The following is a 15337-nucleotide window of genomic DNA, read 5'->3' as shown; positions in this document are numbered from 1 at the left end:
GGCATTATATTTTATTTTATTTTCTAATTAGTTCTTGACAAAAAGTTAGGTCTCTTGTAAAACGGTTTCATAAATCTTTATCTGTGAGATAGGTCAATCCTACCGATATTCATAATAAAATTATTAATATTCTTGGAATAAAATTAATATTTTTCATGGATTATCCAAACAAGAGATATGTATCACAAATATATATATATATATATATATATATATATATATATATATATATATATATTTGATCGAACTGACTTTGTCAATTCTTTAGAAAAACACAAAAACTCAAGCTTTGTTTAAATAAGAACTTATAAAACGTTTTTTATATATAAAATTGTTTTTACAAATTATTTTTAGAAAAAGTTTTAATATTAATACTAATATTTTTTTTAAAATACTTATTCAAACGAAATCTTACCGACTTAACAAGTGAATCAAAGTACAAATCGAATCCCAAATAATAAATAATTAATTATTTTGGGTGTCAAAGTATATACATTATATATATGCATTGTAGGGGTAAAAATAATTTATATTTATTGTTATGTAATTATATAATATGATACAAGTATGGACAAAAAAATTAAATACTAGTCATAATTTAGCCATAATTACTTAGTTGAGATTCATTTAACTCAATATTATGCGGGACCCGCCCTCTCTGACAAGGGGAAAGGTTTGACCAATTGCAGCACAAGGGACGGGTGCCACGAAACAATGGCGCCTCTGTTTGACTTTAATTTCATTCGACGTCACTACTGACATCTCCTTTTTGTGAACTCAATAGAATTAATAAATGATTTAAAAATTATAGATTTGTTAGGTATTTTAGCATTTACTGCAAAATACTCAGTACAAAGTGTTCTTTGAAGATATTATTTAGTTTTTCCTCTGCATATCAAAAAAACGTGCACGTTTTCAAAAAATATCTATGTACCAGGTGGCCGCATGTCGACATAGGTCTCTGGTGAAACGATCCACGAATCTTTAATGAGACAATTCAACCCTACTATATTCAAAAAAAGTAATACTCTAGTAAGTTTGTTGGGTGATTAGGAAATAATTTATATCCGAGCCGGGTGTTTTTTTACCAAGTCAACCCTCTATGAATGATTAATTATATTAGTAGGTTAAAATATAACTCCTCACCCCCTAGGATTATTTATCTCACTCTTAATACCTCCTATTTTTCTAATTTTATCTTTCTCCTAAATTCAAACTCACCACCACTTCCCGCCTAAAATCAAACTTACCACCACTTCCCGCCACCGACTGCCGCCTCCACAACCGCCGCCTGCCGACCACCGGTCGACCGCCGACGGACCGCCAACCGCGGCCCAGCACCGGCCTACAGGCGATGGACCGGCGGCCGACAGCTGTTTAGCGACGGTTTGAAAAAAACCGTCGCAATTAGCGACAGTTTGTTTTCAAACAGTCGCTAAATGTCAAATTTTTTAGTAACTAAAATAATTCAAAACTAGATCGGCGACGGTTTCTCAAAAACTGTCGCTAATAGCGACGGTTTTTAAAATCCGTCGCTAATTTCAACCAATCAATCGATAGTATTCTATACATAACTATTTCAAGTTTTTCTTTCTCCCTGAACGCACAAGAAAAGGTAGAAGAGCAATTTCGTCTTTTCATCCAAAAATTCAAAATTATTCTACCTAAAAATCTTACAAACATAATATTATTTACACCATATATTACAATCCTACCAAAATCATTTTCTTTATCATTTACGTAATAATAATAGTTTATCATATCCTTCCAACAAACGAAGCCTTAGCATAAAAATTAATATTTTTCATAGATTATCCAAATAAGATATCTATTAACACAAATACAACCGTGAGACCGTCTCACACAGTTTTTACACACACACACATATATATAAATATATATATATATATATAAATATATATAATATATATATATAATTTATTTAAAAGTTCTTATCAAACGAAGCTTGAAGTTTTGTGTTTTTCTAAAGAATTAATTGACAAGTCATTCGATCAAATATATATATATCTATATATATATATATATATATATATATATATATATATTATATATATATATATAGATATATATATATATATATTCTTTTTCTCTCACATTTGCATTAGAAGTTTTATCCCCACCGCGTATTAGAAATATCAGAAGTTTTCTATCGAGTGGTACGTGAAAATGCCAACCTTAATAAAAGCATTTGCAAGGTTTTTTTTTTTTTTTTTTTTTTTTCAAAACAAGATCATGAACTTTGACTTAATAAAAAAAAAATATTTGAAACGAAACTTTATGACCACGTCACATCAGTGGAAACTTTATCCCCATGGAATCATATTTGAGTGTCAAGATAATATGAAGTTTCTTGTTATGTGTTCTATTCGATGTTTAATGAAATGTTTAATTTCTCTTTAAAATAAATTGCAACACCCAATATAAAATCATCACGTTATAACCAAGAAAAAACTATACTCCTTAATTAATTTTACGTTTTAAAAAGGTAAGTTCACACAAGTTTTTACCAAAATGTAGAATTAGAAAATATTAATAGATATATGTAAATAAATAAAAATTACCGTAAATATGCAGATAAATTTTATGTTTACCTTAAAAAAAGTCATAATCACATGTCACATCAATGTATATATGCATCATCATCATGAATACTTTCATTGGAGATGAATACAATGAACATACACGATTAATTTCATACACATCAAATCAAATCACAAGAAAACGATTACAAGTTATACACCACATACACACACACAATATATATATATATATATATATATATATATTAAACATAAAATGTCCATCTTATCTATATATAAAAGAGAGAATATCTGATTCATATGCGGAGATAAAATTAATATTTTTGATTGTATGTATTGAAATTTATGTGACATTCCATCCTCTCCCTCTTTCCTCGACCTTTTCTATCTGTCGACTTGTTTCCTGTTAATTTCTATTCCCTCCATGCTTCCAATTCATGTGCTTGAATTCTGTGATATTCTTTTTTGCTCAATCCATCATACTTTATTTGAATATTTTATTTTTCTTTAATCATTTTGTAGTTTACTGCTCGACCTTTTAAGGGTGAAAAATGTCTGGTTTGGACTTGAGTTCAGCTTCTCACTTTGTTTCTCAGATCCATCTCCAACCGCAGCCGAATTCCGACGATGAACCTAACCGCAACTACTTTTCCGGGGATAATATAGATAATTCATATCCGGGTTCCCTCGATGCAGCGGTGCGTAGGCCAAGAGGCCGTCCACCGGGCTCCAAGAACAAGCCTAAGCCTCCAGTATTCGTGACACGAGAAAGCGCGAACACGCTTAGATCACATATCTTGGAGGTTGGCAGCGGCACCGACGTGTTTTCGGCTGTGGCGAGTTACGCCAGGAAGCGGCAGAAGGGGATTTGTGTATTAAGCGGTACTGGAATCGTCAATAACGTGAGTTTGCGGCAGCCGGCTGCGGGGGGGTCGGTAGTGACTTTGAATGGGCGGTTCGAGATATTGTCGCTGTCGGGCTCGTTCCTTCCACCGCCCGCGCCGCCGGGTGCCACCAGTTTAACCATATACTTGGCCGGTGGACAAGGGCAAGTGGTGGGAGGGAATGTTGTCGGTGCGTTGATTGCCTCGGGCCCAGTTACCATAATTGCAGCCTCGTTTACCAATGTGGCGTATGAAAGACTGCCGTTAGACGACGAGGAGGAGGATGAGGAGGGGGAGGAGGGGCTTCGACTGTCGGATGGCGGCGTGAAAGGCGGAGTAGGTGGTGGCCATCAGTTTCATGATCCATCATTTGGGCTTCCTTTCTTGAATTTGCCATTTAATAATATGTACAACGGCCAGCTTCCAATGGAGGGCGATTGCCCCGCCGCCGGAAACCCAGGCGGCATCGGCCGGCCACAGTTTTAATATTGCTTAACTAAAAGGTTTGACAATTTTCAAGTGTCATCGTCCGGACATCCTCTCCATGTTATTGTACATTTATTTCATCGTTTTTGTTAACAATTTTTTTTTTTAAAATAAAAAATCGTAATCCTCAAAATAATAACTCTTAAGTAGTCATCTTATCTATAATTTAATCGCGATAAAATATTTGCTGTTTGATTATGCATAAATTATCTTAATGAGAAACAACATTAATCTTTCTTCTTATACACACACACACACACACACAAATTCATTGCTTCACATTTATGAGTAAAACTGATGAAATAATAAGGAGAGAATTAATCGAGCATGATTAAAATTGGATTACCAAGCAATAATCAAAATTAGAAATTTATTTTTTTCAAGGAAAAAATAATTAATTAATGATATTTCGTGCAAAAAAATTTCCTTAATCGAAATCTGTAACTAAAAATTTCTTTTGAATGAATTAAGTTTTGACAGAATGCTTCACTTAATTCAACAATTAATCTTGTTTGACTTAATTAGCGGAGTACACTCCAAGAAATGGTAAAAGTCATACCAATCTTGCTAGCATCCCATGACTAAATTGGCAAGCATTATTTAGACTAGTAGGCCCTTCCGATGATAAACGGTTTCACGTGTCAATTTTGTGAGGTAGATATTTTATTTGAATCACTTATAAAAAAATTATTATTTATAATAAAAATATTACTTTCATTGTAAATATGAGCAAAGTCGACTCGTCTTACGAATAAAGATCTGTACGAACATCTCACAAGAGACATACTCCTTTTATAATAACTTGTAATATATATATATATATATATATATATATATATATATATATATATATATATATATATATATATATACACACATTAAGCTATATATATTTTTTTAAAATTTTTTTTATAACGACTTTATTCTTAAATATGTATTAGATAAACTTCTGAGCTAATTCACGTTAAGCTCATATATGGTATTATGAGCAGAAGCTCAAATACAAAAGTTCGATAGTTTTTTTTTTTTAAAAAAAACATCTAAATAAGTCCAATTTTTTTAAGTGTTTTCTTTTAAAAAACAAAAACAGTTTTGACGTTTGGATAAATATAAAATAATGTTGTTATTATAATTTTTTAAAATGAACTAGAAGTAAAAATCAAAAAATCATAAATTTCAACTGACAAAAAAAAATTTTGCAAGTGTTTTTTAAAATGGTTTTTGTGATCAAACATTACATTTTTTGAGAAATGCATTTTTTTTTTACTTTTTTCAAGACCTTCTTAATTTGACCAAACGGGCTGCAGGTGAGGAGGTTAGAAAATGTTGATTGGAGTGGTAATTTTATAGAAAATGATTTCACTGTACGCATTTTATTTGATTTTGAAAATTTTAATTTAAAAAAAAACAAGTGTACTTCTAGAGGCAATATGATCTACAAGTATAATGGGTTCAAGTTGTTGGCCAGTTTCTTTCTTTAAAACTGAATAATTCCACATACTAGATGTTTATTATTGGTTTGTCGGGTTACCTTGAGGTAAAACAATGTGCTGAATTTTCGGAATAATTTTTAAATGAATTTTGGGAAATTTCCCAAGAAATAATTGCAGGTTAGATTTCATGTTGACTTATATATGAAAATTTCAGTTTGCAATTAGAATTCAAATCTTATATGAACACTCTCTACCATTGATCAAAACAAACTTGTTGACCAAATATGAATAGAAACACTTCCTAAGTCCAGTTCTTTAGGGCCGGGTGAACATTGGCTTCAAGAACTTGGTGACACCATGGGACACTCCCCCAGGCACCATTCAAGGCGCCTTCAAAGCAGTACCGGAACACAGTTGCTCCTAAAATTGTAGCTTTAGCAATCATCTTCCTTGACTGTGTGGGTCGAAAGGAAGCGTCTATCCTTCAGATCACTCGACAGGGTAATAAACTTATCAGAGCAGAGCTATATGTACTTCGGTATATCAAAAGGAAATGGATAGAGCTTTACTTGGAATTGAGTCTAACGTATAATGGCCAAGTCGTCCTGTACGAAACAGATTTAGTAATTTGGTGGCTACCCTCTTACAATTAGTTTCTTCTTCTGATTCTAAAGGAAGATGGAAAACCTTCAGAAGAAGTTTGAACTCTTCTTCCATAAGTCGTGCCATATCTTTTCTGTTTTCTAAGTCACCCTTAAATGATGAGATGGCCTCAAAAAGGGTCCGTCTTACATTGTTGACAATGAAGTCCTGGATGAAAAATCATCATAACGGTAGTGTTTGGAAATGTATCAGGATACCACGTGGAGAAACAAGAGAAAGATGTGCAGCTTCTTTGTGTCATCCCGAACTTATCATCAAGAAAGTGTGTTGGAACATGGTAAGATGCTTGGAGAGTAGAAAATGTTGCAATGCATTCTTTCTAATTTAAACACAAACAGATTACCTGAGTGTGATCTGTTGGATATTGTTTTTTCCGTCTTTTGTCCAGATCTGTTCCTCCTTCACTTGATAATCCTCCAATTTCTATGCCAGATAACTTTCCCCATTTCGTGTATTCGTCACTGGAGTTAAGAATCGATAGGAAATATTGGACGAGTTCTATTTCTCCAACTGCACTATCTTTGATTGCTCCTGCATTTTGCAAACAAGATCTGAAAATCTCCTTTAAAACTCTACACTTGGAACACACTACTGATTTCATATGTGAGTGGTTGCACGTGCGTATAAACACGTGAGAGTGTTTTTACGTTTTCCGTTTATTTAGGCACAAAGTGGAACACAAATATATACTTCATCAATTAAATAATGGTACCTGTTAAAGCAAGCTTGGAGCATACCCAATCATCATTTATCTTGGAAGGTAAAATACCTGGAGTGTCCAAGACATAGACATTTGGATGGCTAGCAATCTGCCATTGAATGTTTTTAAGTAAAATAATTTACGATATTTAAGAAGCTTGGAGGAAACAGCACAAGAGGAACAACAGAACAAGAATGCTACCAGGCAGATGAACTGGGGAGATACAAGTTGTATGCGTAACAAATTAAAGATCACAAGATAAGCAGAAACTATAAAGACCTAAGAAACAAATGGCAAGATAAAGTTGGATAGAAAATTAACGGTCAAATACCACGATATCAAATACCTACTGATGCAAACAAGGTATCAGAATTGAATAAAAATATATATACTTGTTCAGTCGGCTCAGTAATTTAATTTTGGTGCAAGTTGTAATGGAAAGAGGGTTAGTCACAGCTCAGGCCTTAGGATAGGGGCCACTAGAAAGACTTTGTCTAATAAGTTTCACCAGCAGCGACTTCGAATTCTCACAATCTTTTCAAAACCATTAAATTACAAGGTTTGCTCATTAAATAGTGTGTCAATGCATGTGAATAGAATTCCGTACCTTTAAGCTGCTTATACACTTTGTCTCGCCTGGCTGTGGACTCACAATAGAATGTTTTAACTTCCCTTTCTCTTCAAATCAATGAACGTCTTGTAAATTTAGAAGCATAAATTTTATATTTGGAAAGGAAAAGCAAGAAAAGGTGGCAAAACTATATGAAATGCATGACTATGAAACAAATTTTTTAATGATTCGGTGGTGTTATATGAACGAAGAAATCAGCACCTGCCGCTGTAATCCTTCCAACCTGATGTAAAGCATTGGCTAGCGCAGATTTTCCCACGTTAGGAATACCAACAAGCATTAATGATATGGTATTAGCAAGATGATGATCCATTTTGTTCATTTCTTTGACTCTGGCTTGTATAAAGTTCAAGAACTGCGAGTTGTTAGTATGATAGTAAGATCATAATGACATCAACAAAATTAATGTCATTTAAAAGGTGGGATGAAGATAGTTGGGAGGCTTCACAAACAAAGCCTTGTATTTGAAAAATTAGAAAAAAGTATTTATGGAGTTGCCAGCAATCATTCGACGGTTCATGTATTTTAGGATTATTTTTTTATTAAAAAAGTACACGATTTGGGATAAAATAGTCATTTTACACCTTTCACTAGACATTTTTAGGAAATTAAGAACAATTTAGAACCTAAGGACGAAACTTGTATGATGAATTATGGTGGGGAGATATCAGTAATAAGCCATGGAACATGGCTGCAATCACCTGATATTTTATGCAAAAAGATCAGCATGATAAAGATTATATGTCCTCGTCAAATAATAGCCATTGGATGGCTGCACACTAGCTGCACTTCAGATGATGGATTATATTTGAAAATGACAGCACAATTACCTCCTGGACATTTTCCTTATTATGGGAATTGACTGCAAAAGAAGAGCAGTTATGTTCCTTCAAAAACCTAAGCCATTCCTGCACAGGCAAAATGCAATATTACTTGAGAGTAGAACATGTATTCGGAAATATAGATACTGTAAATGTTTTGACTGAAAAGTCGAAGTCATTAGGTGAATAAAAAATAAATCACAGCTAATATTTGATATAGAAAAAATTCAACTTTCAAAAGCATAATCAAGAATGTTGCAAGTCTACATATTTCTATGCGCAGATATATATTATTCGCCAATCATAACTTATAAGGGAAACTAAAACTGCTTTAACATGCAAAACAGAAACGGGAATAAAAGAAGAGGCATGTCAATAAACTAGTAAACTGCTCGAGATATCTGATCTATTTACATCATATGCTAACGAATGTGAATGTAACTATTACATACTAGCCACACTTCCTATGTGAAAGCTTCAAAACCCGAGGGCTCCAAAGGCACCATTTTGTTTTTTACTTCTATCCCTTTACCTAGAGTATCACATCTGAATCTGATATAACATGCCATTCACAACTGTGAAAAGTGACAACAAGTAAAATATAAGCTGTGCACAGCCAAAAGAAATTATACATAACCAACCAAACACCTTTGTCTGATAGCGGTTTGCCAGATCCTTTTTATTCAGCACTATGATGTGCCTCGCGGACGGAGTTAATTTCCTCAATTGCCCGTATTCTGACGACCATGGAATCTAAAAATGAAGAAAATATAGATGGGCAAGTTATTTCTCATGTTTCTCCTACAAGCACATCATCTTTAACAGATAAGCTGCTATATTATGCTTAGGCACGGATTCCATCCAGAAAGATAGGCCATCCCCAAATAGAAAATTTAAATTCTATTTCAAAGAAAAAGCAATTTTCAACTCCAATAAACGGTTAAAAAGGGAACCGGCCCGATCAATCCGGTTAAAGCTAGAAACTTTATTTAGTGGATCCCGGCACTTCACCAAACATTTGAAATCCATGAATTCATGCGTCGACAAGTAACGGACTCTGGCTCACACAAACATTTCAACAAACACGTGAAGGGCGTATGAACCACGTAAAAATTATAATGATAGGAAATCTACCCTGGAATCTCTGACTTCAAGAATAATGTCGACAAGTGGTAAGCGTTCAGCAATGGCGCGAGAAGCGGCGGCCATGTGAGGAGTGTACCACCAATCTGAGCCTCTGTTTGCAGCCACCTGCTTTACTGCTTCTCCTATCTTTTGAATTAGACTAGCCGTGGCCGCCATCATTCACAGTTCGAGGCTAAAGGAGTGTTTAGCATAGGTTCACATTAATACACCCAAACAGTTCGGGAAAAAAAAGGAGAATCAACCTGAATATAAGATCAGCCCATCAATATCTTTTACGGGCCGGATAAAATTTTAGTTTGACTTGGGTGGGTCAGTACCCGTCTAAGGACAGAATGGTCATAGTTCGGGTTCGCCCCGGGATTCGACCCAATTGATCGTTTAACTGGAGCAGTCAAAATGGATCGTCCCGTTGTCAATAAATAATCGAATATAAGCTAGAGCCAAGTTCCGAATAATTCAAAATGACTTGTCGAATGCAATTAGCAGGATTTATACTCATCCGAGTTTGAACTCATCCTCAAATGTTAAATTTGTGTTCAGTCAAATTCAAATATTATGATATTAAGAAATTTTTCTCAGAAAAATCAAGAATTCAGGTTAGGGATTGAGTTGAGATTTTAAAGTCGAGTTACATTTTTTTTCGGAGATATTTAAAAAATTGAAGTTCTTTTGTAGTGGTTTTTTTCCGAACAGTATTATAAATAAGTGTCGAACTGAATAGAACACATTAAAAAATGGTATTATATAATGATTATATCGAACACACCAAATAATATAACGATTTGTCGGAAATAGGGTCGAATGTGGGGCTGTTGGATAATTGTAAACAACTCGTAGCATCAAATATCATTCGATTCAATGAAAGATGGGGATGGTGGAAATAATATAATATTATTTAGGAGCCAAAAAAGAAGACGAGGATTTTCAACGTGAAAATAAAAATAAAAAAAATCCAGAACTATACATTTCGAGTAACAACTCTTCTTATCCTCCCTAGACAATTGTCTTTAGGCCTGGAATGTGGTAGGTACATCAATGGACTCGCGGGATTTTGTCTCTCAAGCCTGCAACAAGCAACGAAAAATATTAAGAAATTTTCCCCAGAAAAATCAAGAAAGCGATGAGAGGACGAACTTGTAATTTAAGACAAAATAGTGAAGAAATATCGCGATTTCGATCTTGGCAAGATCGTTTCCGGGGCACAATCTGCTTCCAGCACCGAAAGGAATAAAATTCCCGGCTTTGGGTGTGAATCCCTGCACATTATATTGGGACGTATTAGGATTAGAGACTGAAGTATAATAAATCACATAATATGCCCATAGCGCCACCAGAAAAACTTAGCGCTATATTTCAATCGCAAAGAAACTCACATCCCATCTCGAAGGATCGAACTTCTTCGGTTCAACATATGTTTCAGGATCTAGATGAACACCCCTAAACCATACCAAAACTTTCCATCCTTTCGGGATCGTGTAACCTGAAGATTGAAGAATCAAATCAAGAAAACGTGACTTTTTTGTCGGACACAGTCCATTTAAGAACCATGCTCTATGCATGAACAAAATCTAAAAGGGCATGGATGGTTGACATGGTAGTTTTACCACTGATGCTAACATCCTTCCTTGCCTCTCGGAAGACCACAAGTGAGAATGTAACGACGCGAAGTGTTTCATCGATTACCTATGAGATTTACAAGCATAATTTTTTAAGAATAAAGGAATCTGAAGCCGACATCGTCAATGAGTTAGTAAGACAGCAAACCTTGGAAAGATACTCCATTTGTCTAACTTCTCTAAGGGTCAAACCTTGTTGGCCTGGTGGCCTGTTTTTCACAATTTCTTCTTGCTCTGCCTGAATGCATCCCACATTTTATATAAAAAAAAATCGTCATGAATATAGCGAGAAAAAGGAGTTTAAAGCGCAATACTGATGGCCATTTCAAGGAAGTGGGATTCTGCGTGACTTTAAAAAGTAAAACTACTGTTTCCTATGGTAGTAGAATTGATGCAAAAATGACAAAATAGGATGGGATTCAACGTCCTTGTATCGTGACTATCGTCTCTTATTTAGCTCAAGTTTTTTTAATAATTGGAGTGTTATTATCTCATCATCAAGCCAAATGGATTAGTACATAAGAATAGAGCCAGCAGTTGCTACACTGATAGCACAACATTAAGCTCTCATTTAACATACAAATATATAGCAGAAAACTCAGTTTATTCCATTCCCTGAAATATTTAACGTTACCTTAGCTTTTTCAAACACATGGGGATGGTTTTGGAGGAACAGTGTTGCCCACATAGTAATATGCCCCGAGGATTCATGGCCAGCATTTAGGTACATGACCAAAATGTCGATAATCTCTTCGTCATTCAATCTTCTACCATACTCGTCTTCGGCATTCATTAGAGCATCCATCATGTCTTTCCTCTCGCTTGGCAGATGTTTCCTCCTCCGCTCCCTACGTTCTGTCACTATACCTTGAAGAACAGCGACAAGTTTTTTACGAGCCTGAATGATCAACAGTTGACTTAAGAATCAAATTTGAGAAGATCTTTTTATGATCACTCACATTGGATTATTATTATCTAATTCAGTGTCTTGAATACAAAAAACATGTCACAAAAGGTGCAATCTTTACTACATAGATCGAACACATTCAGCAATGCTAATTACCTTAAGTGCCTTATGGTAAGAAAATCCAGGAATATTGATTGCCATAGCTCTGATTCCATAATTCAATGCGGTATACTCCCTCTCCAAAGTTTCCATAACAGCTTCACTTTCTGAGCTCAAGAAAATGTACATTATTATCTTAAAAGTTAGTTTCCTAAGTTCAGTCAAGAACTCGATTTGCCCAATCTCTGCCCATTTTTCTAAGGCCGATACCACATTATCTTCTATATATTTCAGGTAAACAGATAGCGCATCTTGCCCGTTCACAGGTGCTGATGTCAACTTGCGCAGCCGCCTATGCTCCTCATCGAAAATTCCGACGAAAGAATTCTTCCCGATGAGGTTCATGGTGGCCGATGGCCAACCTGGCTTGAACGAGTCATCGTCAGTTAAAACTCTCCGACATGTTTCTGCTGTGGTAACAATTATACTAGGGTTGCCAAACATGTACACCTTGTACATTCCAGTATGTCCAAATCTGCAATTTTTTGGAAAAAAAGCAGAGCATTATTATATACCGGATCGAGTAATATATCAATGAAATCGATTAAATTTCGAACATTCAATCTGAGACGTGAGAATGTAAAAATCCAAGGGAAACGTGAAAATGGTGTCATCGTATTCTCAATAGACTAATAACAATTGAATTATGTGCTTAGCCATGTAATTTAAATTTTTTTATATAATTTTAGTCATTTTCATCGAAAACTTTGATCAGTCTCATATCAAAATAACTCATCATAAAATGTAGCTAAAATCACAAACAAAAACAAAAATATCGGACTAAAATTAAATTGACAATATAAAATATCGAAATCACAATCGTCTTTGAACAACTTGAAACTAATAGAAGTTACCAAATAAATTTAGTTTCACCATTCCATATGATGTAAGAAACAAACACAGAAAAGCAAAACGAATAGATGTGATTCGGTAAGACGTGAAATTTAGAAAAGAAGTCAAATTTATGATGAGAAAATAAACCGGATGTGTCACGTCATAACAAGATTGACATGACAACTCAAATACTTTCGAGAGTTTTCTTTTCTTTTCTTTTTTTAACATATATATATAAATCATTGTAACATTTATGGAATGGAATAATAGTTTGTGAAATTTTTGTTAGTGTTTCCGGAATAAATTCTAATTATGATGTCGAGTTTTGATCAGACCCAACTTGTTCTGGTCGATAGAGTAATTTTTTGTGCGAGTTGTGAGAGTGACGGACACTAATTTTTTCATTTACCAGACATTTGACTAATCCTAACTGATAAAAAGATGTAAAAAAAAACACATTCACTTTTTACACTTCTGACAATGTAAATTACTAAAGCACACAAAAGATACAAAGTTAAACAACCAATTACTGATAAACTAAACATGGGGGCAATAATTAATTATCACATGCCATCTTTCTGCATTCCATGAGACTTATTATGTTATATATCGAAAAATAACTAAATAATGCGCCTAAAAATGAATGATAAAAAAAAAGAGAGTAACACAGAATATGTCAACTTCATGCCTGCTCCAAAGATTCTCAGTCCATACACGACACATTCCTTTTATTTTTCTTTTTTATTACAGCATTCTGGTGCACTTCATCCAAGTGATGGTGAACACTGAATACTATATGACCATAGTCTATAGTATATGCGCACAAACATATACAAGTACCTAAAAATGAAAGAGTGAAAATTGAGAGCGATGGATTAAAAAATTTAAAATTTTGTTCATTCTTTCATAAATAAGTGAAATCACTCCCTAACTCTCTTGTCCCCTGTCATAGGTTACATGAATACACACACACACACACACACAGAGACAGAAACTCTGTAAATAGAAAGAGATGGTGACCTGTTGACGAAGTAGGAGATGAAAGATTCAGGATTGGCAGACTTGAAAGCTCTGAGGAAGGACCACATGTTGCCGATAAACGGCCAACCGAAATCACCTGGCGGAAGTTCATACCTTTTGTCACCCAATCCCCTCTCACAATGCCAGCAATTTACACTCTTTAACGCCCATTTCACCATAAAAACCCCACAAAAACAACCCAACAATACAACCATCCAACCCATCTTCCACGACTTAACTAGTAGCAGGGCAGGAGAAAAGGCTGTCAGAATATCAAAAGGAGTGACCTTTTCAAGATTTTGAGCTTGATTTTCTTGAAATTGAAAAGGGGTAACTGTGTGATTGGCAACAAAGATGTTGAAGGAGGAACAGCAGAAAAAACCAGAAGAGAAGAAGTTTGATACTCGCACGAGTCCTTTTCCGAGTACTATGATAGTGCATATAAAGGTGAGGCAGAGAGACGTAGTGGATTTGTTTCAAACAAATAAGTATGTATATATATTAATAATAAAGTGGATGAATTGAGGGGATGTAATTTCTGTATGTATATAAATGGAAAACAGAACATATAAGAAGCTAAATTTGCCGGCCTGGTTCTATTCGTTTTGTCGTCGTGTTTGTATGGGCTTAGATACAACGTGCGACGATGGTCCCAAATTAGAATAACACAACGTTGTGTTTTGGAGTTTGTCTTAGAGCTGACAGGTGTTTACATTTACGAATGTCGAAAACGACTTCAAAAATATTCAAAGTTAATATTTTTGTAACTACGTTTGGTGTTTCTTAAGCCAAATTGTTAGTGAGATAGAGGTAGTCGTATTACTGTAAACTCTTTCTGAATCGACCGAATTAACGTTGTTTTTCCTCTTCACACACACCACTAATTGAGATTAAAAAAATATTTTTTCATCATTGTACTTTAGAAAATTCTTGTAAATTTTTTATTTCGCCGTTAGCTGAAGCTTGGAAAATTCTTGTCTAACTGTAAATATAATAATCATGAACACATTATTCGCTCGTATCCCTTGTTTTTTTTTTTTTTTTTTTATGTCGTTACCTAATAAAATTTATATTTCTTAAAGTATTAATCTCTATTTTTTAAAAAAAAAAAAATAGTTGACCTTAATAATGTATTTTTAAATGGGTCATGGGCTGCCTCTTTTGACAAAGCTAAGAAACGGCCCACGGCAGTTTCGAATTCCCTACTTGCATGTCCAGCATAAAAGTTTGGTATCAAAGCATGCATGGAAAGAAATGAAAATTCTGATTTATCATTTTGATTATTATTCAATCCGTTTATATAGAAAAAGAAAAAAGGTAAGAGGAAAGTAATTCGAGCCAAATTTGATCCTAAAACACCATTGTTTGATAACTCCCGAGTATTGATAATAAACTTAGCAAATTATATTTTTGGTCATAGCAAATTTTAATTAAACAAATAAACACATTGAATTGACTTAAATAATTGAATTTTAA

The 15337-nt window shown here is 34.3% G+C and overlaps 3 protein-coding genes across 6 annotated transcripts; 1 reads left to right on the top strand and 2 right to left on the bottom strand.

Moving 5' to 3' along the window:
* Positions 1-2880: 2880 nt before the first annotated feature.
* Positions 2881-4036, top strand: LOC140821869 (AT-hook motif nuclear-localized protein 23-like). The gene has a single exon (XM_073182522.1). The coding sequence runs from the start codon at positions 3113-3115 to the stop codon at positions 3929-3931; it is 819 nt and encodes a 272-aa protein (XP_073038623.1). The 5' UTR covers positions 2881-3112; the 3' UTR covers positions 3932-4036.
* A 1485-nt stretch (positions 4037-5521) lies between these two features.
* Positions 5522-9587, bottom strand: LOC140821947 (DAR GTPase 2, mitochondrial). Of its 4 annotated transcripts, XM_073182634.1 has the most exons (10): positions 9314-9587; positions 8828-8932; positions 8189-8266; positions 7560-7713; positions 7335-7405; positions 6740-6836; positions 6371-6558; positions 6052-6174; positions 5934-5969; positions 5522-5846 (listed from the first exon to the last, which is right to left on the bottom strand). In XM_073182634.1, the coding sequence occupies exons 1-9, from the start codon at positions 9482-9484 to the stop codon at positions 5946-5948; spliced, it is 1011 nt and encodes a 336-aa protein (XP_073038735.1). In that variant the 5' UTR covers positions 9485-9587; the 3' UTR covers positions 5522-5846; positions 5934-5945. The 4 variants fall into 4 exon arrangements, with proteins under 4 accessions (XP_073038735.1, XP_073038734.1, XP_073038733.1 ...); XM_073182633.1 differs by having other exon boundaries at positions 5522-5969; positions 9314-9586; XM_073182632.1 differs by having other exon boundaries at positions 5523-5846; positions 5934-6174; positions 9314-9585.
* Positions 9588-10131: 544 nt separating this feature from the next.
* On the bottom strand, positions 10132-14417 carry LOC140822086 (ent-kaurenoic acid oxidase 2-like). The gene is made up of 8 exons (XM_073182810.1): positions 13862-14417; positions 12005-12482; positions 11576-11839; positions 11090-11179; positions 10930-11008; positions 10699-10805; positions 10460-10581; positions 10132-10389 (listed from the first exon to the last, which is right to left on the bottom strand). Exons 1-8 carry the CDS (start codon positions 14083-14085, stop codon positions 10284-10286), a joined length of 1470 nt encoding a protein of 489 aa, XP_073038911.1. The 5' UTR covers positions 14086-14417; the 3' UTR covers positions 10132-10283.
* Between the last annotated feature and the right edge of the window lie 920 nt (positions 14418-15337).

This window comes from Primulina eburnea, unplaced genomic scaffold, assembly GCF_022965805.1.
Source record: "Primulina eburnea isolate SZY01 unplaced genomic scaffold, ASM2296580v1 ctg739_ERROPOS11973397, whole genome shotgun sequence".
NCBI lineage: Eukaryota > Viridiplantae > Streptophyta > Magnoliopsida > Lamiales > Gesneriaceae > Primulina > Primulina eburnea.
Note: the sequence above shows the minus strand (reverse complement) of the source record. Positions and strands in the feature narration are given on the sequence as shown.

What these genes read in the sequence shown, in the direction of transcription:
- LOC140821869 (XM_073182522.1), top strand. Translation starts at nt 3,113, where the DNA reads ATGTCTGGTTTGGACTTGAGTTCAGCTTCTCACTTTGTTTCTCAGATC.
- LOC140821947 (XM_073182631.1), bottom strand. Translation starts at nt 9,484, where the DNA reads ATGATGGCGGCCACGGCTAGTCTAATTCAAAAGATAGGAGAAGCAGTA. An exon ending in CAAACCGCTATCAGACAAAG is followed by an intron (nt 8,267 to 8,827) that starts GTGTTTGGTTGG and finishes TTGCCTGTGCAG; the next exon opens with GAATGGCTTAGGTTTTTGAA. An exon ending in TGGAAGGATTACAGCGGCAG is followed by an intron (nt 7,406 to 7,559) that starts GTGCTGATTTCT and finishes ATTGATTTGAAG; the next exon opens with AGAAAGGGAAGTTAAAACAT.
- LOC140822086 (XM_073182810.1), bottom strand. Translation starts at nt 14,085, where the DNA reads ATGGGTTGGATGGTTGTATTGTTGGGTTGTTTTTGTGGGGTTTTTATG. An exon ending in CTTACCATAAGGCACTTAAG is followed by an intron (nt 11,840 to 12,004) that starts GTAATTAGCATT and finishes TTGATCATTCAG; the next exon opens with GCTCGTAAAAAACTTGTCGC. An exon ending in GAAGGATGTTAGCATCAGTG is followed by an intron (nt 10,806 to 10,929) that starts GTAAAACTACCA and finishes TTCAATCTTCAG; the next exon opens with GTTACACGATCCCGAAAGGA.